The 20,431-nt window shown below is 44.1% G+C and overlaps 1 protein-coding gene across 1 annotated transcript in view; it reads left to right on the top strand.

The window, feature by feature from the left end:
• The first annotated feature begins 2,425 nt into the window (after nt 1-2,425).
• The window catches only part of Map2k1 (mitogen-activated protein kinase kinase 1), a 68,835-nt gene continuing 50,829 nt past the window's right edge, over nt 2,426-20,431 (top strand). Inside the window, exon 1 of the mRNA XM_038323122.1 lies at nt 2,426-2,812. Coding sequence (XP_038179050.1) covers nt 2,733-2,812 — 80 coding nt within the window. The 5' untranslated portion in view covers nt 2,426-2,732. The remainder of the gene's footprint in view (nt 2,813-20,431) is intronic.

The raw sequence follows: 20,431 nt of genomic DNA, 5'->3' as shown, positions 1-20,431 counted from the left end.
ATCTCTCTGTGCTTCCAGACTGTGGATGCTGTAACCAGTGGCCTCAAGCTCCTCCTGCCACAATGTTTCTCTGCCCCATGGACATGAGCCAAAGTAACTCTGTCTTTAAGTGGTGGCTCCTGCCAGGGTTTGCTTACAGCTAAGAGGACAGTAACTGACTAATCTAATTACCTTGAACAATTCTAGTCATTTGATCAACCATGCTGTAGATTAACAACTTTCCATCCAACTGCCAGGCCTTCTCTACCTGGGGGTCTTGCTGTCTGGACTTGGAGCTCTTTGGCTACTAGAAACTCCCACTTAGGGCTTCCTCCCTGCTGGAAAGAAAGTCTCTCCCTTCAGCTTTCTACAGCTTCCTTACCTTCCTACGCCTAACACCTGCTCTGGACTGCACCGTGTAGACGATTCTTAACTGTTCTCTCATACCTAGTGTCTTTAAGGCTGAATAGTTTAAAAAGAGGACGTTTGAATGTGCATTTTTAGAGATTTATGCACTTTTATGTGTATGTATGTGTTGCCTGCATGTACATATGTGCACCACGTGTGTGCCTGATGCCCTTGGAGGTCAGCAGAGAATGTCAGCTCTCCTGGAACTGGAATGCTGGGTAGTTGTGAACCACCACGCAGGTGCTGGGAATGAACCTGGGCTTTCAGCAAGAGCAACGAGACCTCTTAACCACTGAGCCATGGCTCCAGCCCCTGAAACTGCATTTTTCTGACTATCCAATCTCTTTTTATTTTTGATAAAAAGGTCTCTGCTAAGTCTACGAGCACAAGTTCTGTAGTTCTGTGTGGCTCAGGTTCATTGTGACTACATATGAACTATTGAACCAGCTTATCAATTTGCATCTTATTCTCTAACAAATATCATAGAAAGATAGGATGAAATAATTAATACTTGTTTATTTTGGTGCTGGCAACTTAAACGTGAAGTTTGTAGACTAAACCTAGGATCTTTTTTTGGGGGTGTGTGTGTTGGGTAAACAGTGTCTCATGTGGCCTAAGTTAGGTCTAGAACTTACTATGTAGTTGAGGATAGCCTTCTGATTCTCCTGCCTCCATTTGGTGAGTACATGCCCCACCATACCTATTTATGTAATGCTAAATTTATTTATTTATTTTTAAAGATTTATTTACTTATTATGCATTTAATGTTCTGTTGGCATGTATGCCAACATGCCAGAAAAGGCCTTCAGATCTCATTATAGATGGCTGTGAGCTACCATGTGGTTGCTGGGATTGAACTCAGGACCTCTGGAAGAGCAGCCAGTGCTCTTAACCTCTGAGCCATCTCTCTAGTTCCCGAACTTATTATTTTTAAAGATTTATCTTATTTATCATCATCATTGTCATCATTATTTTGGTTTTTTGAGACAGGGTTTTTCTGTATAGCCCTGGATGTCCTGGAACTCACTTTGTAGATGAGGCTGTCCTCAAACTTAGAGATCTGCTTGCCTCTGCCTCCTGAGTGCTGGGGTTATGCCACCATGACTGGTTCAATTTTGTATTATTATTATTATTATTTTTTTTTTTTCAAGACAGGGTTTCTCTGTGTAGCTTTGGAGCCTGTCCTAGAACTCGCTTCGTAGACCAGGCTGGTCTCAAACTCACAGAAATCTGCCTGCGTCGGCCTCCCGAGTTCTGGTATTAAAGATATGTGCTACTACCACCCGGCTCTGATTTTATTTTTAGTGATGTTTGTATGTGTGTGTGGGGCAAATGCACATGAGTGCAAGTACCCTCAGAGGCCGGAAGCATTGGGTCCCCTAGAGTTGGAGCTTTAGGTGGTAGTGAACTGCCTACACATGAATGAAGGAAACCCAGCTCAGGTCCTGCAGGAGTAGCAAGCATTCTCTCCTTCTGCACTATCTGTCCAGGCTACTTGGAGGAGATTTTAAGACTTGGAAAACAACTAAAGAAGGATGTGAGATTGGTGACAGATAAGACAACTGACCCATTAATCTACTTCAATCTGCTCTCAAAATAGGCTGTACTAATTTACTACCTCATCAGCACCGAGTTCTCAGCATTTTAGTAGCACACACACACAGGACACGTGAAGGGGTCCTTTTCTGATTCATTTTGTACTTTCATCTGGGCCAATGTGACCCAGCCTAAGGGAGGGGCCGAGCAGCCCCAGGCAGAGGCACGAGAAACTGCGAGCGAGAGCCTTCTTCCCCATTCCGCAGGGCGCCTCTGGTCAGCAGAGGGCGCCGGGAAGCCTTTCTCTCACCCCGCCCCCAGCCCAGCGCGCCGCGCCCCCGTGACGTATTTCCGCGTCATCTGCCGCTGAGTTTTGTTCCCATTGGCTCTCGGCGAAGCGACGGGGGCGGAGTCAGGCGGGCGTGAGGGAAGCGCTGCAGCCCCGTGGGGGCGGGGCTTTCCTCGTTCCCGCCCCTCCCCCGCCTTCCAGTCCCCCCCCCACTGGGACGTCTGTGCGCCGGGGCTCGGAGTGCGGTGGCGGCTGTGGCCGTACTTTTTCTGGGGCTGCATCTCTAGCCAAGCTGTGGGGAGTGCGTAGCGGGGCCGCCGGAGCCCAAGGAACGCGTGCGCTGAGGCGAGAGAGTCCCGGGCCGCCGAGCGCGCGCAGCTGGTTCCCCGCGTGGGTTGGGCGGAGGGTCCCAGGAGCGTGCGGCTGACAGAGCCACCCCGACTCCGGGCAGAACCCAGGGAGGAAACGAGAAGCGGCCGCGCGCTCCCCGCCGAGTTGCAGGCTGCTTCCTCGCTGCAAGATGCCCAAGAAGAAGCCGACGCCCATCCAGCTGAACCCGACCCCTGATGGCTCGGCGGTTAACGGGACCAGCTCGGCCGAGTGAGTACCGGGAGTGGCCGGGAGGCCGCCACCACCAGGCTCGGCTCCGTCACGTACGGCCCCGGCTGGCGGGGGGCGAGGAACTCCGGCCGCCGGGCTATCGGTGACTAAGCACTGATTGTGCGCTTGACTCACACCGGCTGTGCACCCGCGAGTCCCGATCCCCCTCTTTCCTAACCCCGTGTGTCGCCCCTGGCCACCGGTATCAATTTTCGCCCAAGTAAAACGAAACCTAGTGTGTCTCCCCGGCTATTGCCTAAAGGGCATCTTCTGGGATTCTGGCCTGTAACGGGACGCAGAGCAAATTCAGGTCGTTTCTGCGCGTTTGATACCTCCCCAGGGTCTGAGTGTGGACTTGGGATGGGGGAGCTCCATTACTCTTGGTGCCTGACACCTGTGGGGCCTTGTGGCCGGTTGATCGCCTGGCCAGCGGGGGCGTGTGTGCACAGACTTCCTCATGGCTGTTACCTGGCTCACTTTGAGGATTCTCTGACCATGGCCTCCTTGGGTACTGCCTTGGTCGAGGGAAGAGTCTCTCCTCATCTGGCCGTTCATGCGACAGTCCATCCCCTCACCAGTTTTTCTGGCTTTGCTTAGTTAACTGCGAGCCGGAAATTGACCTGAGACTAAGAACGATGACCGTGGAAGCCAAACCAAAGGTGCTCGGTATCTGCAGAGGCCGGTTTTGCGTACAATTTATTTCATAAGGGTATTTGGGGTGAGGGGTTTGAGCCCACCTGTTGGGTTCCATCTGTGGGAGAGACACTCAGACTAGATGGAGAAATAACTAGAAATGATTAAATTCTTCATCTTTACCTGTCGACGTGAGTCTTTGAGGTATCTGACAAAATGAAAGTAGCTTCGGGCATTCTGCCATTTGGAGATTATTGTAACTCTTCCCTTTCCCTAGATTTTAATGACTCGGGACCTGTTGTCGGGATGGTGACTTGCATTGAAACCTACAGTTATGGCAGGGCTGATACTGGGTTTGTGTGAGCTTGGCCAGGTTAAGACCTGCTTTAGACACATCCCTTTAGGTCCTCATCAGCTCCTGGCGGTTGTTCTTGACCATTGACTTGTAGCATATGTCATTGGGCAGCATCGTGAGCATTTGTTTATTTTGTACGTACAGCATTTTGCCCTTTAAAAAGCCCCCCACATCCCCTTTCAGGGTGAGGTATTCTTTGGTAACTATGTTCAAGACAGACGGTTTTTGAGAGGGTGGAGTGGGATGGGCAGGGTCTGTATATGTAACCCAGGCTGGTGTAGAACTGAAATTCTCCTGACTTATCTTTGTGAGTGTTGGAATTATGGAATTACAGGCAGTTGCTACTATATTAGATTAGCACAAGCTTGTTTTTTTTTTTAATGGTTTTGTTTTAAATTATGAACGAGTATGTGTGTCTGCCTGTGTGAAGGAGGCATCAGATTCTCTGGACTATTTAGAGGCAGTTATAAGCCATGGCTACTGGGATCTGAACTCAGGTCCCCTGTCCCCTGCAAAAGCAGTAAGAGCTTGTAATTTTTTTAAACTGCTGAGCCATCTGTCTAGCCCTTAGGATAAATTTTGTTCATTGTGGATTCTTGTCAAAGGTTAGGGCTTTATCTTCCTTCAAATTTTTGGGTTTGAAAGTGGAAATACCTGTTGTCATTCATTCTCTTGTTAATTTTGACATTGTAGCTGTAGCCTTGGAAAGGGAAGAGAGGTTTCATGAAAAGAACTGACTAGGGGGTGCCAGAGAAATAGCTCTGTAAAAGTGCTTGCTGTGCAAACCTGGTGACCTGAGTTCAGTTCCCAGATTCTGCAGTGGATGGACCTAATCAACTCCTGAAATTTATCCTCTGACCGCCACACAAATACTGTGGAATGTGCGTATTCACACATGATACTAAAATATTTTTTTAAACTTATTTGTTTATTTTTGAGACAGGGTTTCCCTGTGTAACCGTGGGTGTCCTGGGCCTTATTCTGTAGATCAGGCTGGCCTCAGACTCAGAGATCTACCTGCCTCTGCCTCCTGAGTGTTGGTGCTAGGACTGAAGGCATGCACCACCACCACCCAGCCAATAATTTTTTTTTTAATTAAAAAACTTTGCCTTGCCGGGCGGTGGTGGCACACGCCTTTAATCCCAGCACTCGGGAGGCAGAGGCAGGCGGATCTCTGAGTTTGAGGCCAGCCTGGTCTACAAGAGCTAGTTCCAGGACAGGCTCTAGAAACTACAGGGAAACCCTGTCTCAAAAAACCAAAAAAAAAAAAAAAAAAAAAAAAAAAAAACCAACAAAAAACTTTGCCTTGTTTGAAACAGGTCTCTCTGTGTACCTGTTGGTGTCCTAGAACTCACTCTGTAGACCAGGCTGGCCTCGAGCTTACAGAGGTCCATCTGCCTCTGCCTCCCAAGTGCAGGGATCAAAGGTGTGTGCTACCATTGCCTGGCGTTTTGTTTTTTTGTTTGTTTATTTTGAGAAACAGAATCTGGAATATTAGAAGAAACTACCTCTGAGTTGATAGCAGAAAAATTTGGATGAGATTAGGAGGTTCTAAACAGTAGTTAGCTTTAGAGGCTGTGTGCCCGAGCAGGCTGGATTTGAAGCCTGGCTCTGTTACTTGTAGTTTTGTGAGCCTGGACAAGTCTCTTATGTTCTCTGGGCCTAGGCTTATTTTTTTTCTCCCCAGAACAACTGGTTGCAATAATAGAACCAACTTGAACCTTCCCAAACTATCCCCCTCGGATGCCTTGTATTGGTTGTTTAGAAGGCTGGTGGACCTTTGACAGGCCATGCTCACTGATGGTGGTGTCTGGGTGTGTTAAGGTGCCTCTTGACAAACAGCCCTTTAGCCTTGTTTTCTGTGCAGTTTGCATTTACCTCCATGACTCACTGCACTGCTGAGTGACAACAGGAGATATTTCTGTGTAGGCTGCTGGAGACAAACAGGGACTGTTCCCCCTTGTTTCCTAGCACTAATTGGGGTGGGGTGGGAGTGCTGCAGGGACAGATGAGCTGTACACAGCTTCACGTTTTGCCCTCTTCTCTCTTGAGCTGTCAGCAGAAAGAGCTCTTGTGCCTCTGATCTTTGTGTTTACACCAGTGGTTGATTCAAACGTAAGACAATGTGAAATGAGGAAGAGGAAGAAGAAAGTGCTCACTGATGGGTGAAAGAATTCTTGGTGTCACAATGTCAAGGCTGCCCCCCTCTATACCTAGAGGCTGACATTAACATAGCTCTTACTCATTCAAGGATTCAAGAAAGAAGCTAGTAATATGGGCCCTGCAGTTTATGTAACTTTTAGGAGTCTCTGGGGAAAAAAATGTAGAAATACCTTTCTTACTTAAAATATTCAAGCATATTGCTAGACTCCTAAATATTATAATGAAATAAATTAGAAATAAGGTTGCATTGTTGTTTTTTTGGTTTTCCCCCACATGGTTCTATTGCAGTAGAATAAAGTCCCTCCCAACTCCTCATGCTGGACTGAGGAACTCTTGAGTGAGCTGCCTGCCTATGCCCTATCCATGCCTGTGCCCCCACCCTTCTCTTCTCTAACCACATTTCCTGTGGCTTCTTTCTCCTGCCCTTTTTTGCTTCCTCCAGAGATGGGCTGTACTCCCCCTGGCCTTTTGCACATGCTGTTTCTTTTGTAGGTAATCTCTCCCTTTTTCCTTGCTGGGGAAGAAGCAGTTATCACCTTTGCTTAAAAATCCTGTCTTCACAGACCTAAAGTATGTCCCTTCCCCATGTCTGCTCTTTTTTTTGTTGTTTTTGTTTTGTTTTTTTTTGTTTTTGTTTTTGTTTTTCAAGACAGCGTTTCTCAGTAGCTTTGGAGCCTTTCCTGGAACTCACGATATAGACCAGACTAGCCTTGAACTCTTCCCAGTATTAGGATTAATGGTGTGTGCCATCATACCCAGCCTTTATTTTCTTTATGTATTTTCTATTACATTTTAATTTATTTATTACTCTTTTACATTTAAAATGGGAATTTATTTGAGGAAAAATAAGAAGTACAGGAATATTTCATAGGCCACTTTACACAATAAAACAGTCAATCACAACATATATTTTTACAAATATGACTAGCTCTAGAAATGAATTCTATGATATAGCAGTTATGAATAGAAAAACCATATTCATAAAAAAACAGGTCAAAAAGCACAGTGTATATACCTACATCACCATGGATGGTAACCATACTTAGCTTCATAACTGTAGTCATCTGAAGTACTATGATGAGCAGCCTCAGTCTGCAGGCAGTCATTCAGAATGTGCCCTGGTCACCACTTTGCATGCAGTTACTGATGGGACTGAGATTTTGTCTATCCATCCATCCATCCATCCATCTATTTATTGGCTTTTCAAGACAGGGTTTCTCTGTAGCTTTGGAGCCTGTTCTGGAACTCACTCTGTAGACCATGCTAGCCTCAAAGTCACAGAGATATCCGCTTGTCTCTGCTTCCCGAATGCTGGATTAAGGGTGTATGTCTCCATTGCCTGGCTGGACTGAAATTTTAAGAAACCTGTGGTTCCAAAGGCAGTGTAGATATTGAGCGTGGGGGAATTAGCTTTGTGAAAGTAAAGAAAATGAGTGAGAACTATTTAAGTGTTCACAAAATGTGTACATCTAGCATTGTATGTAAATAAGGTGAAAATGTGTATCATAGCAAGTATACTTATTTAATTTTGGTTTTTCAAGCCATGATTTCTTTGTGTAGCCATAGCTGACCTGGAACTCACTTTGTAGACCAGGCTGGCCCCAGATTCACCTACCTCTGCCTTCCAAGTGTGGGATTAAAGGCATGTGCCTCATATCTGCCCCGTAGCAAGTTTTTTTAAAAAAATATTGCTGGTGTTTTAAAATAGGTAAAGAAAAAGATGAGAACAAAACCAAAACTTGTAAAATACATTTAAAAGAAAATTGCTCTTAGAACTTCATTATAGGATCATGAATCTGGGGCTTTTCTGTGGTATCATCAGTACTGCTGCTCTTGTAGAGAGTGACTCTACTTGAGAATAGACTTATATACTTACATCTTATTTCTGCATCAGGCTACTCTTTGAAATTTGTCAGTGATTGTATATACATATACATACATACACAATATATACATACATATATACATATATGTGTATATATACATACACACACACACACATATATAAAATTGTGTGTGTGTGTTTGCATGCCTGCCACAGTACACAAAGTGGGGATCTGGGGATAGTTTTGGGGGACTCTCCTACTATGTGAGTTTCAGGGTTCAAACTTAGGTTAATACTAGGTGCCCTTACCTGCTGAGCCATCTTTCTGGCCCTCTTCATTTTCTCTAAAATAATACTTTTAATCTTTGTGAGTAGAAGCTTTGTGTTCTGAGTAGAAATTGAAGTGTTAAGGTCAGCTGTCTCTCAGGACTTAACTTTTTATTTGATGATAGCTGAGTCCCTTGCATTTTCATTGTTTCCTTATCTGTACTGTGGGATGTTAATGGTTCACCCTGGTCAACCTCACCTGACCTCATCAGTTCTTCAGTTTTTTTCCACTGTTTTCTCACTCTGGGCCTCAGAGTCCTCTGTTTGGGTTAGACACATCTCCATCTTAGAGTGACTGCTGCTTGAACTTTCTCCTCCTATCATTTTTCTTTGTATTGCTGGCCATTACAGTTGTATAGCACATGCCTGTCTGTCCTCTGCCCCCACTAAAATGCAGACCTTGTCATGGTTAGGTCTTCGCTTTGCCCTTACATAGCTTGTAGGGAGCACCTGGCATAGAGTGGGTACTCAGTAGTCATTTGCTGCTGAAAGTGGTTGGACAGTTTCTACCTTAATTATTAAGTTAGCAGGGTGGCACATACTTTTAATCCCGGTGCAGTGGAAGGAGAGACAAGCAGATCACTGAATTTGAGGCCAGCTTGGTCTGAATAGCAAGCTCCAGGCTAGCCAGGGATGCAAATTGAGACCCTGCTTCAAAAATAAGAGGCTAGAAGATAGCTCAGTGGTTAAGAGCAGGTGACTGCCTTTCCAGAAGACCTACATGGTGGCTCACAACTGACTATAACTTCAGTCCCAAGAGAGCCAATATCTTCAGCTCCCATGGGCACTGAATGCGTGTGATACACAAACATATATTCAGGCAAAACACCATACACATACAAAAAATAAACAAAATGTTCAAAAAATATTAAAATCAAGTGTGGGCAGTGGTGGTGCATGCTTTTAATCCCAACATTTGGGAGGCAGAGGCAGGTCGATCTCTGAGTTTGAGGCTAGCCTGGTCTACAGAGGGAATTCCAGGACAGCCAAAAATACACAGAGAAACCATGTCTCAAAAAACAAAACAAAACAGAGAAACAAAAACTGAAACAAAAAGTACTTAATTATTGCATTAGGACAAATTATAAATCTTGCAGGTTTTAGCAGTCCTGCAAGATTTATAAGGATCGTACATATATCTGTTAGTGTAAAGACCCTTCAAAAAGGGAATATGAAAGCCTAGAGGTGGTGGTGCACTCCTTTAATCCCAGCATTTGGGAGGCAGAGGCAGGCGGATCTCTGTGAGTTTGAGACTAGCCTAGTCTACAGAGAGAAACCCTGTCTTGAAAACAAACAAGCAAACAAACAAACACAAGGGAATATGAATGATAAGATGAATTTAAGTACTTATTTTGCAGTGCTAGAAATTGGATACATGGACTTGACCATATTAAGAAAAAGCTTTACCACTATGCTGTATCCTCAGCCTTTGTTTATGGAAAAGTCTTGCTGTGTAGATCAATCTGGAACTCTACATTTTCCTGTCTCTTCCTCCTGAGTGTTGTGGTTATAGATGGGGTACTTCCATATCTGGTTTATGTGCTTGTACCCTGATCACTTGGAGGTTTTGAACTGGTTTTGCATTGAATTTTGAACTTGGATTCAATTAAAGCTGTAATTAATACTGGTGCTGTCCTTTAGAACAGCTCAGGTGAAAAATGAGGTCCTTGAGAATGTCTCTGCTGCTTTAGCAGACACAAAAGTGGGAAAGAGACTCATAAAAATGACAGCCTAGAATGGGGATGTGGTTCGTTTGGTAGAGTGCTTGCCTAGCATTCATGATGACTTGGATTAGATCTTTAACACTGAATGGACTGGGCAGGGTACTTGGAGGTAAAGGCTTAAGAGAATTAAGAGTTCCAGGTCATCTGCAGCAATGTTTGAGGCCAGCCTGGGCTACAAGGGACCCTGTCTCAGGAGACACGGCATTTTATTCTCATGTATTGATGCACCTTTGAAAGAAAGTGAGAAAATACTAACATAGAATAGCTGATAGCCCTCATTTACTATGTATTCAGTTTGATTTTCCTGTTCCTACCTTTACCCATCTATGCCTTACTGAAGTTGTCCCTTACTGTCCTCACTTTGCCCTCAGAACACTGTTCCTTAACCTGTTTGATCGGGCTCACATGTTCCTTTAACATCATGCCTCAGTTTTCTGCTTGGTTGACTGATCTGTCTTTCTTTGTGTGTGGTACTGAGGTTCAAACTTAGGGTCTTACTCAGCTGTACCTCCAGCCCAATGACACACCAATGCATACTTATTTCCCCCCCAGTGCTAGAGATCAAGTCCAGAGACTTACACATGCTAAATAGCTGCTGTACCATTGACCTATATCACTAGTCCTGCATGATTTGATTTTGTTTTAAAATTGTATCATACTTACTTGCTGTAAGGACCAGACTGACTGTTCTGCAGTGATATTTAGCTAGCTTCTTGTCCAGTACCTGTGCTAAATAAATGAATGCTACCACTGGTCTTTAAGGTTCATCTGAGGCTGCAGTCTCTCTCAACAAAGTTTTGCCAAGGTGGGCCTCTAACTTTTGTGTTCACTAGCCTCAGACTCCCCAGAAACTGGGATTACAGGTATGGTCCATAATATTTCCCTCTATTCCCCTCCTGCTCACCCTTCCTTCCTTCCTTCCTTCCTTCCTCCCTTCCTCCCCTCTCTCTCCCTCCCTCCCCCCCCTCGTAAGACAGAGTTTCTTTGTGTATCTCTGTTCTGGAATTCATTCTGTAGACCAGGCTGGGCTTGAACTCAAAGAGACCCATCTGCCTCTCTGCCTCCTGAGTGCTTGGATTGAAGTCATGTGCCACCACCGCCTGGCTTACTCCCGCTTTTTCTTGTTTGCAAAAATTCCTAATAAAATTACAATACCCAGTGAACAAAATTTGTTCCTAGGCTTATGTCAGTTTTAATTGTCAACCCCCTTTTGCTCTTTTTCATTTTTAACTCCTTTGTGCTTTTGGTCTCTTGTTTTGTAATAAATGTCACATTATGTACAGTCTCTTTGTGGGTTGAACCCAGGAACTTTTATGCCAGGCAAGCTTTCCATCTATGAGCTATATCCCCTGTTCCTTTTATTTTTATTTTTTGCTCTAAAAAATTTTATGCTGGGCTGTGGTGGAGCATGCCTTTAAATCCAGCTCTCAGAAGGCTGAGGCAGGTGGTTCCCTGAGTTCGAGGCCAGCCTGGTCTACAGAGAAAGTTCCAGGACAGGCAGGGCTATACAGAGAAACCCTGTCTCAAGAAAAAATATTTTATATATTCTATTTTATTTATTTGTTTTTGTTTGAGACAAGGTTTTTCTGTGTAACCGTGACTGTTCTGGAACTCACTCTAGAGCAGGCTGACCCCAAACTCAAGAGATCCTCCTGCCTCTGCCTCCTGAGTACTGAGAATAAAGGTGTGCACCACCATGCCTGGCTTATGTATACATTTTTTTGTCTGCATATATGTCTGTGCATTACAAGTTTGCTTGGTGCCCTTTGAAGCCAGAAGAAGGCATCTCTTGTGACTGGAGTTTCAAATGGTTATGAGCTGTTGTGTGGGTGCTGGGAATTGAACCTCTGTAAACTAAGTCTTGTCTCCCACCCTCCTGTTTTCAAATTCCTGGCAGTTGTTTCCCAAATTATCACACAGTGACTTATATTAATTATAAATGCTTGGCCAATAACTCTGACATATTACTAATAGCCCTTACATTTAAGTTAACCCATTTCTATTATGTATTACCATGTGGTGGTGGTTTTACCAGTCCTTAGGCATCTTGCTTCTTGGACAGCTGACTTGGGTCTCCCTCGATTCGGCCCTTCCTTCTCCATCTATCTCTGTTTGGCTTTCCTTCTTAGCCTTATTCTGCCTTGCTATAGACCAAATCAGCTTTTATTATCAACCAGTGAAAGCAACAGATATCTCAGTGTACAGAAGGATTATCCCACAGCAAACCTCTGTCCTTTGGAAGTGGAAGAGCAGACAGTATTACTAACTACTGAGCCCCTATTCTGTACTTTTTTAATGTTTTCATTTTGAGACAGGATCTCAATGAGTGGTTCAGGCTGGCCTTGGAGTCACTCTGTAGGACTGGAAGGCCTTCAACTTATGATTCTCCTGCCTCAGTTGCCCACGTAACTTGGAATACAGGCTTGTACCACCAGACTCAATTTCAGTGTCATTGTTTTTAATGAATTGAACATTTTTATACATACCACATTGTCACACAAATTTTTATTTATATCCGTTTCCCTTTTACCTAAACTGTTGCATTACATGGCTGAATGTAGCCACCAAGGCCTATTCCCTTATTTAGCCACTTCCTCCTCCAGAGGCCAAACACCAAGGTCCAGCTAGGGAAACACCAGCGTGGGCCTCTGGGTTGGCAATACTGATGGAGCAGAACATTATCAGTAGAGTTGAGAAGACCAAGCCTGGTCTTAGTTTAGTGCTATATTCTTGTTTCTCAGCTACTCAGAAGTATGAGGTAGGAGATTGAGTTCAGGATTTCAAGACCCATCTGGGTGTTTCAGTGAGATCCCATCTCCAAGGAGAAAGAACAGACACCCACATCCGCAAACTGAGAGGATCAGGACACATCAAGACCAGATTCTCAGCACATGTTGTCTTATTTGCCCCAGAGGGACAAAGGGTGGAGCATGAGAGAGAGACAGGAGACAGAGCACTAGGGAGAAGGGGGTAGGGACATTTGCCCTAGAGGGACAAAGGGTGGAGCATAAGAGACATGAGACAGCACTAGGGAGAAGGGATATTTGCCCAGAGGGACAAAGAACTGCCTCTAGATAGAGAGGAGACAGGCAATGGCAGTTTATCAAGGGAAAAGGGTTGGAAACCCTGTTAGGATGAGGTGTTTTAATTGGGCATTTAATTAGGGCAGCCAAAAGGGGGCTTTTGATTGTTGGACTTCAATACTTTGATAGCTGGACCTTGGTGGTTGGCCTCTGGAGGAGGAAGTGGCTAAATAAGGGAATAGACTTTGGTGGCTACATTCAGCCATGTAATGCAACAGTTTAGCAAGGAAAATGGAATGGGGGAAGGGCAAGGCTCATCAGATCCATGTTTGCTATGACAGGGCCTACTAGAACCCTTCAAACTCCTTGACAACTTTCCTCAGTGTGAGTGGTTGATTCCACCAGCATCAATAAGTCTAGGTTAAACAATCTTGCAGTCATTTTGAGAAACTGAACCCAGAAAACCCACAAGTGGGAAGATAATGAGGTAGGCCTGAGGAGAAATCTCAGGGTTCCAGTTTTGTTTCTGTTGATCCTTCTCAGAAAGTGCCAGCTTTGAAAAACCATCTAGGTTTCTTGCTGCCACTTAATACTAATGTTTTTTACCCAGCATTTGTTTTCAAATTTTTTTTTCTTGGGCCAGATGGTGGTGGGCAGTGACAGCACATGCCTTTAATTCCAGCACTTGGGAGGCCGAGGCAGGTGGATCTCTATGAGTTCAAGGCCAGCCTGGTCTACAAAGCTAGTTCCAGGACAGCCAAGGCTGTTACACAGAGAAACCCTGTCTTGGAAAAAAAAAAAAACCCAAAAGTACCCCCAAGTTTTTCTTTTCTTTTTGCAATTAATATAATTATAATTAATATAATTACATCATTTCTCCTTTCCCTCTTCGTCCTCCAAAACCTCCTGTATACCCTTCCTTGCTCTATTTAATGTCATCTTTTTTCATTAATTGTTGTTATACACGTATGTGTATATACATATATATTCATAAATATAACCTATTCAGTCTGTATAATGTATGTTTCATATGTATGTTTCAGGACTGACCATTTGGTATTGGATAATCAATTGCTGTGCTCTTGCCTGGAGAAAACTATTTGTTCACTCCCAGCATTTCTTAGTTGTCTGTAGGATTGAAGTCTCATGGACTTTCTAGACATCTGCTTTGGCATATGCATTGGTGTTGCTCACGTTCTAAATGATCTTAATAATAAAAACCCAGAGTCAGATATTAGGCAGTAAAAGCTGAAAGATAGGAGAAGCAGAGCAGCCAGCCACTAGTTCTTACCTCTGTGAGATCCTCAGACTGAATGGGGTTTCCTGTCTCTATAAGTCCTCAGACTGAATGTTTTGAGCTTCTTCCTCCTCTGGCCTTATATTCCACCACTCCCCCACCCCAAGCCGTATCCCTTCCTGCCTCCACCTCCCTAGTGTTGGGATTAAAAGTGTGTGACTCCCAAGTACTGGGACTAAGGGTGTGAACCACCACAGCAGCATTCTGTTTTTCTTTGAGACTGGATCAATCTAGTGTAGCCCAGGGTGGCCTCGAAGTCACAGAGATCCAGTTGGCCTCTACTTCCCAAATGCTGCCTTTAAAGGCGTGTAGCCACTGCCTGGCCTCTGTGGCTAACTGGTAGCTTGCTCCACATCTGAAGTTACTAGGATACCAGTCTTACTGCAAACTCCCTGATCATCTTTCTGCCCCTTCTTCCACAATGTTCCTTGAGCTTTAGGTGTGTGTGTGTTTTGTAAATGTATCTGTTGAGTCTGGACTCAGCAGCTCTCAGTTTTGATTGGTTGTGGTTTTCTATAATGTTCTTTCTGTTGCAAAGAGAAGTTTCCTTGATGAAGGTTGAGGACTTTTCTGAGGGTATGAGGACAAATGTTTAGATTGTTGTTAGGGATTATGGTGTTTTAGTAAATAGTATAGGTCCTTCCTATATCCATGGCTTCACTAGCTCTGGATAGTTTGCAAGATTTCCAGTACTAGGCATGGTTTTCCTCTCGTTGTATTTTTTTTTTGTGTGTGTGTGTGTGTGTGTGTGTGTGTGTGTGTGTGTGTGTTTTTCGAGACAGGGTTTCTTTGTAGCTTTGGAGCCTGTCCTGGAACTAGCTCTAGTAGACCAGGCTGGCCTTGAACTCACAGATATCCGCCTGCCTCTGCCTTCCGAGTGCTGGGATTACAGGTGTGCGCCGCCACTACCTGGTTTGTTTTTGGTTTTTTTGACACAGGGTTTCTTTGTGTAACGTCGCCCTAGCTGTCCTGAACCGTACTCAAGGCTAGGCTAGCCTCGAACTCCAGAGACACCTTCTCTCTGCCTCCCTTGGTGCTGGGATTGAAGACGTTTGTGACCACTGCCGGCTTGAGAGAAAGCTGTATTTTTTTTTTTTTTAAACCTCGTGTTCTGTGTCCTGTCTTATCCCAGATCCCAGGAGAGCTGTTTGTAGGCTGATATACCTGTTTGCTGAGTTAACTCCTGCCTGGATGAATGGAGTTCTGTTTTAAAAGAGCAGGTGTTCTGAGTCCTGGTAAAGGGCCACATTTGAAAATGTTGATCCTGCCTAGATCTCCCTGTCTTTGTCAGAGGCATCCTGCTTTGATGTCAGAGAGGAGTCGGATTAAGTAGGGGGTGGGGAGCTGAACAAAGAGAGGACAAGGCAGTAGCTTTTTCCTTTCTCTCTGAACAGTTGACTTTTTAGGACAGCTCTAGAAATCTTGATGTAGAGACACTCTTTAAAGAACCTGTACCTGTCAGATTCTCCACTTGTACTTATGCTATTATGTGCATTTTTATTTTAACAAATTTGTTTATTATTTACTCTTCTCTGTTGTGTGTGTATGTGTGTGCGTGGTGCATGCACACACACAGGTCAGAGGACAACTTGGCCAGAGGGGGTTCTCTCATTCTACCATGTAGGGCCCAGGATTAAACTCAGTTAATCAGGATTGATGTACCTTTACTTGTGCCATCTTACTGGCCCAAGCCAGCATTTTTTAGATCTTTTGCTTTGATACAGGATCAAAGCATGTAGCTAAAGTCTAATCTCAAACTTGGGCCCCTTTGTCTCTGATTCCCAAGAACTAGGATTATGGTGTGTTGTACCCCTATGCCTGGTTTAGCTAGCTAGTTGATGATTGCTCCTGACTTTACACATGGACTACTCATTACACTTGCCACTTTAGTTGACTGAAGAGTAGATGTGGTAAAGTTTGGCTTTCTATGCAAATGTCCTTGGTCATTTAGATCATTTCCAGGTTGCTTTTTCTTTTTCCTTCCTTCCCCCCCTCCCTCCCTCCGTCCCTCCTTCCTTCCTTCCTTCCTTCCTTCCTTCCTTCCTTCCTTCCTTCCTTCCTTCCTTTCTTTTTGAGAAAAGGTCTTGAGATGTAGCCCTGAGTGGCCTGGAAATCGTAGACCAAGCTGGCCTCTAACTTACAGAGATCCAACTATTTCTGCCCCCATAGTGCTGTGATGGAATGTGTGTGTCATTGTCTTAGTTTAGCCATGACCAAAAGCAACTTGGGAAGGAAAGGTTTTATTTAGCTTCCACATCCTTAGTCCAGTCATTGAAGGCAGTCAGGACAGGAACTCATACAGGGCACAGGGCAGGAATCTAGAGACAGGAGCTAATGCAGAGGCCATGAAGGGAGTGCTGTTTTTGCTTTCCATGGCTTGCTCAGCTTGTCCGTCCGTCCGTCCGTCCTTCCTTCCTTCCTTCCTTCCTTCCTTCCTTCCTTCTTTCTTTTCTTTTCTTTTCTTTTCCTTTTTTTGAGACAGGGTTTCTCTGTACCTTTGAGGCCTGTCCTGGAACTAGCTCTTATAGACCAGGTTGGCTTTGAACTCACAGAGATCCACCTGCCTCTGCCTACCAAATGCTGGGATTAAAGGTGTGCACCACTGCCACCTGGCCTTTTTTTTTTCCCCTCTCTTTTTTCCCCTTGGCTTTTTGAGATAGAGTTTATCTGTGTAACAGTCATAATTGTCTTGGAACTTGCTTTGTAGACCAGGCTGGCCCTGAACTCAGGGAGATCCATCTGTCTCTGCCTTCTGAGTGTTGTCCTCCACTGCCTCTGCACCGTTCGCGCCACTGCCAGCACCCTGACTCAGCCTGCTTTCTTTTAGAATGCAGGACCACCAACCCAGAGATGGCCCCACCCACAACAGGTTGGGTCCTCCCCCATCAATCACTAATCCACCTGCCTCTTCCTCCTGAGCACTGGAATTAAAGGTGTGCACCACCACCCCGCCAGCCTACAGCCCTATTTTATGGAGGCATTTTCTTAAGGTTTTCTCCTCTCAGATGACTTTAGCTTGTGTCGTCATAAAACTATGCAGCACAGTCGTGATTTCCAGAGTTTTATTATTTAATGATACCCTTGTAAATGTTTTCAAACTAATACATTTTATTTTTCCTTTGGATAAATTTACCAAATCATGCTGGGCATGGTGGTTCACACCTTTAATCCCAGAACTCTGGAAGAAGAGGCAGGTGGATCTCTGTGAGTTGGAGGCCAGCCTAGTCTACATGGTGAGTTCCAGGACAGCCAGGGCTGTTACTCAGGGAGACCCTGTCTTGAAAAACAAAAACAAAAATTACCAAATTACAGGCAGTAAACCCTGCTGCTTTTGTAATTCCAAAAATAGGTTGGGGCTGGAGTGATGGCTCAGTGGTTAAGAGCATTTCCAAAGGACCTGGAGGTTCAGTTAGCTCACAAACTGTAAGTCCTGTTCCAGGGGATCCAACACCCTCACACAGACATACATGCAGGCAAAACCAACTATGTACATAAATAAATAAATTATATGCAATAAGTTATTAAAAACAAATCAGTTGAACTGATTATAATATTTTAACTGTTTCTTTGAAGCTTGGGAAATTTTCTTTTGGGTAGTTTTTGGGGTTTTTTTTGTTGCATAGTTCACAATCAGTATAAGGGTTACTTTAAATAGCCAGTTGCCTTCCTTTAGTTATTCACCATATTTTTGAAGTGAATTACTTTATGCTTTTCATGTTAGTTTAGTATTTATTGAGGTCTTAGTGAATGTTCTGTGCTGGGAGCTAGCTCTTGGTAGGTGACTCAGATGGGTAGGAGAATCTCTGTCGCTGAGGCTCTGTAGATGTTATATGGAAAGGGAGGAGGTGATTGCAGTGGAGGAGAACAAAATGGCTGTAGAGTAATAAAAGCAACCCAAAAGAAGGGTTATTACAAAGAGAGCCCTGTAGCACTCTTCTCTGGGACATCCGGGAGATGAGAGGTGATGACATTTGAACTGGATCTTGAAGGATAGCTAGGATTTCCATGGGTATGGGGGAGGGGCATGGCAGGAAGCGCTGGATGAGTGTGGTTCACACCAGAGGGAAGCTTGAGATGTGTCTGGAGGGAACAGGCGGTCAGCACTGAAACAGTCATCCCAGCAGGACACGGGAGATGAAGCTGGAGAGGTAGGTTGGGGTCGTACTGTTTAGTAGCTGAACATTTATTCCAGTCACATGTGAGAACCCCCTTCCTAAAATAAGCTTGATCCCCCCCTTTTTTTTCTTTTGAGACGAAATCTTATGCAGATTGACCACTAAGGATAGTGACCTTACCTAGCCTACCAAGTGCTGGGATGTCAGGCATGAGGCATGAGCCACACAATTCCTGGCTTGTGCTTTGATTTTAAAGTTTTATAAATTATGTGATTTTTACATTGCCCCAATATGTTTATTGTTGAATTAAGAAATACAATTTTCCTTTTTGACCTTCACAAGTTTGCCATGTGTACGGGATAGCCTACTTTTCATTAGTATTAGACATTTGCTTCCTCTCCAAACTAGCTGGAGTGCGTGGCTTCCTTTTAGCCGTGCTGTGCTCCCTTTGTCCCATGTGGGATTAATTAGTATATTAGAGTGGTACCAGCTGAGCTTAATTTTTTTTTTGCATTGCACATTCTGTTTTATGGGCTTTATTAAACATTACTTTTCATCTGTTTATTTTCAAGCTTTTACTTGTTTTTATGGTATTTTGGTTTATTATATATTTTTAAACCAGCGCTTTAGTGGCTTGGATAGTCTTTTAAAGTTGATGGTGTTAAGGAAAACTCAGCATTTTTACAGGATATCTTACCGGTGTTTTTGTGCTCCTGGTCTTCTTTTTCTGGTCTGATTGTTTTCTTTTGAGTATTGTTCTCATTTCTAAAGTTAATATTTGATGCTATTATAATTGAACGCTTTAAAATTTGTGTTTTCCATCAGTTATAGTTTGATTTGAATGAAGTGTACATAGTCTATGCTTTGTTAAGTGTATTATAGTTGATTGTATACATTTCTGGATTTATTGTCTTTGTCTGAAAGATGTAGTTTTCCCATCAACAGTCTTGGTTGCTCTCAGGGGCAGCTCTGAGTCTCGGGAACACTGAGTGGGTTTCATGAGTGAGGCTTCCAGAGGATCTCCTGAAGGGACACTTTAGTTCTGTCAGCTGTTAGAAGTGGGTGGGGCCTTGTGGTTTTTCACACTCTAGCCTGGTGTTTTCACCAAGAAGGGGAAGGAATTGCTGCATTCCCTCTGCTGTAGTGGGAGACAGGGCTTTTTACCCTATCTGTGGCTATAGCATGATTTCAGACACTTAATGACTTAAAAAGTTGCTAAGTTTCCTCAGTGCTGATATTTGGTAACTTTATCTAATATTCTTTCCCTCCCCCCTTTTTTTCTAGACAGAATTTTTTTGTGTAACCTGGCCCCTGCCTTCCATTCCTTTTCCCTCCCTCCTTCCCTCCCTCCCTTCCTCCCTCCCTCCCTTCCTCCTATCCTCTTCCTTTTCTCTTTTCCTCCCTCCCTTTCTCTTCCTTTCTTTTTCCCTCCTTCCCTCCATTCTTTCCTTTCCTTTCCTTTCCTTTCCTTTCCTTTCCTTTTTTTCCTTTTTACAAGGTCCCACAATTCCAGGCTCTGGCTGGTGTGGAACTTGTTAGATAGACTAGGCTGGCTTTAAACTCACAGAGAACTGAGATTAAAGACATGCACTACATGGAGTAGTATGAGCCTGGAATTGTGGGACCTTGTCTTAAAAAGAAAAGGAAGAAAGGAAGGAAAGAAATAAGGCAGAGAATGGGGGGGGGGGGACAAGGGCTTTTGTTCATTCCTAGTGAGAGAGCCTGTAGAAGGAAGTGGCGGGCTGTGTCCCGCCACCCGGCTAGCTTTACCCAAAATAATTACATGGAAACTGTATTCTTTTAAATACTGCCTGGCCAGTTATCTGTAGCTTCTTATTGGTTAATTCTCACATCTTCCTTTAACCCATATTTAGTAATCGGTGTAGCACCACGAGGTGTGGCTTACCAGGAGAGATCTTAACCTGCGTCCATCTCAGAGAGGAGAATCATGTAGACTCACTATGGCGACTGCCTGAAGCGTCTCCCCACTGCCTGCTACCCAGCATTCTGTTCTGTCTACTCCACCTACCTAATTTTCTGTCTCTTAAAGGGCCAAGGCAGTTTTCTTTATTAATTAACCAATGAAAGTAACATAGACAGATAACTCTCCTCCATCAAGAGCCTGTTTTAACAGTTATGATGTCAGTTGTAGAAGCA

The sequence above is a fragment of the Arvicola amphibius genome, chromosome 3, assembly GCF_903992535.2.
Source record: "Arvicola amphibius chromosome 3, mArvAmp1.2, whole genome shotgun sequence".
In the NCBI taxonomy this organism is placed as follows: Eukaryota; Metazoa; Chordata; class Mammalia; order Rodentia; family Cricetidae; genus Arvicola; species Arvicola amphibius.
The sequence above is the reverse complement of the archived record's forward strand: the minus strand, read 5'-3'. Positions and strand labels throughout refer to the sequence as shown.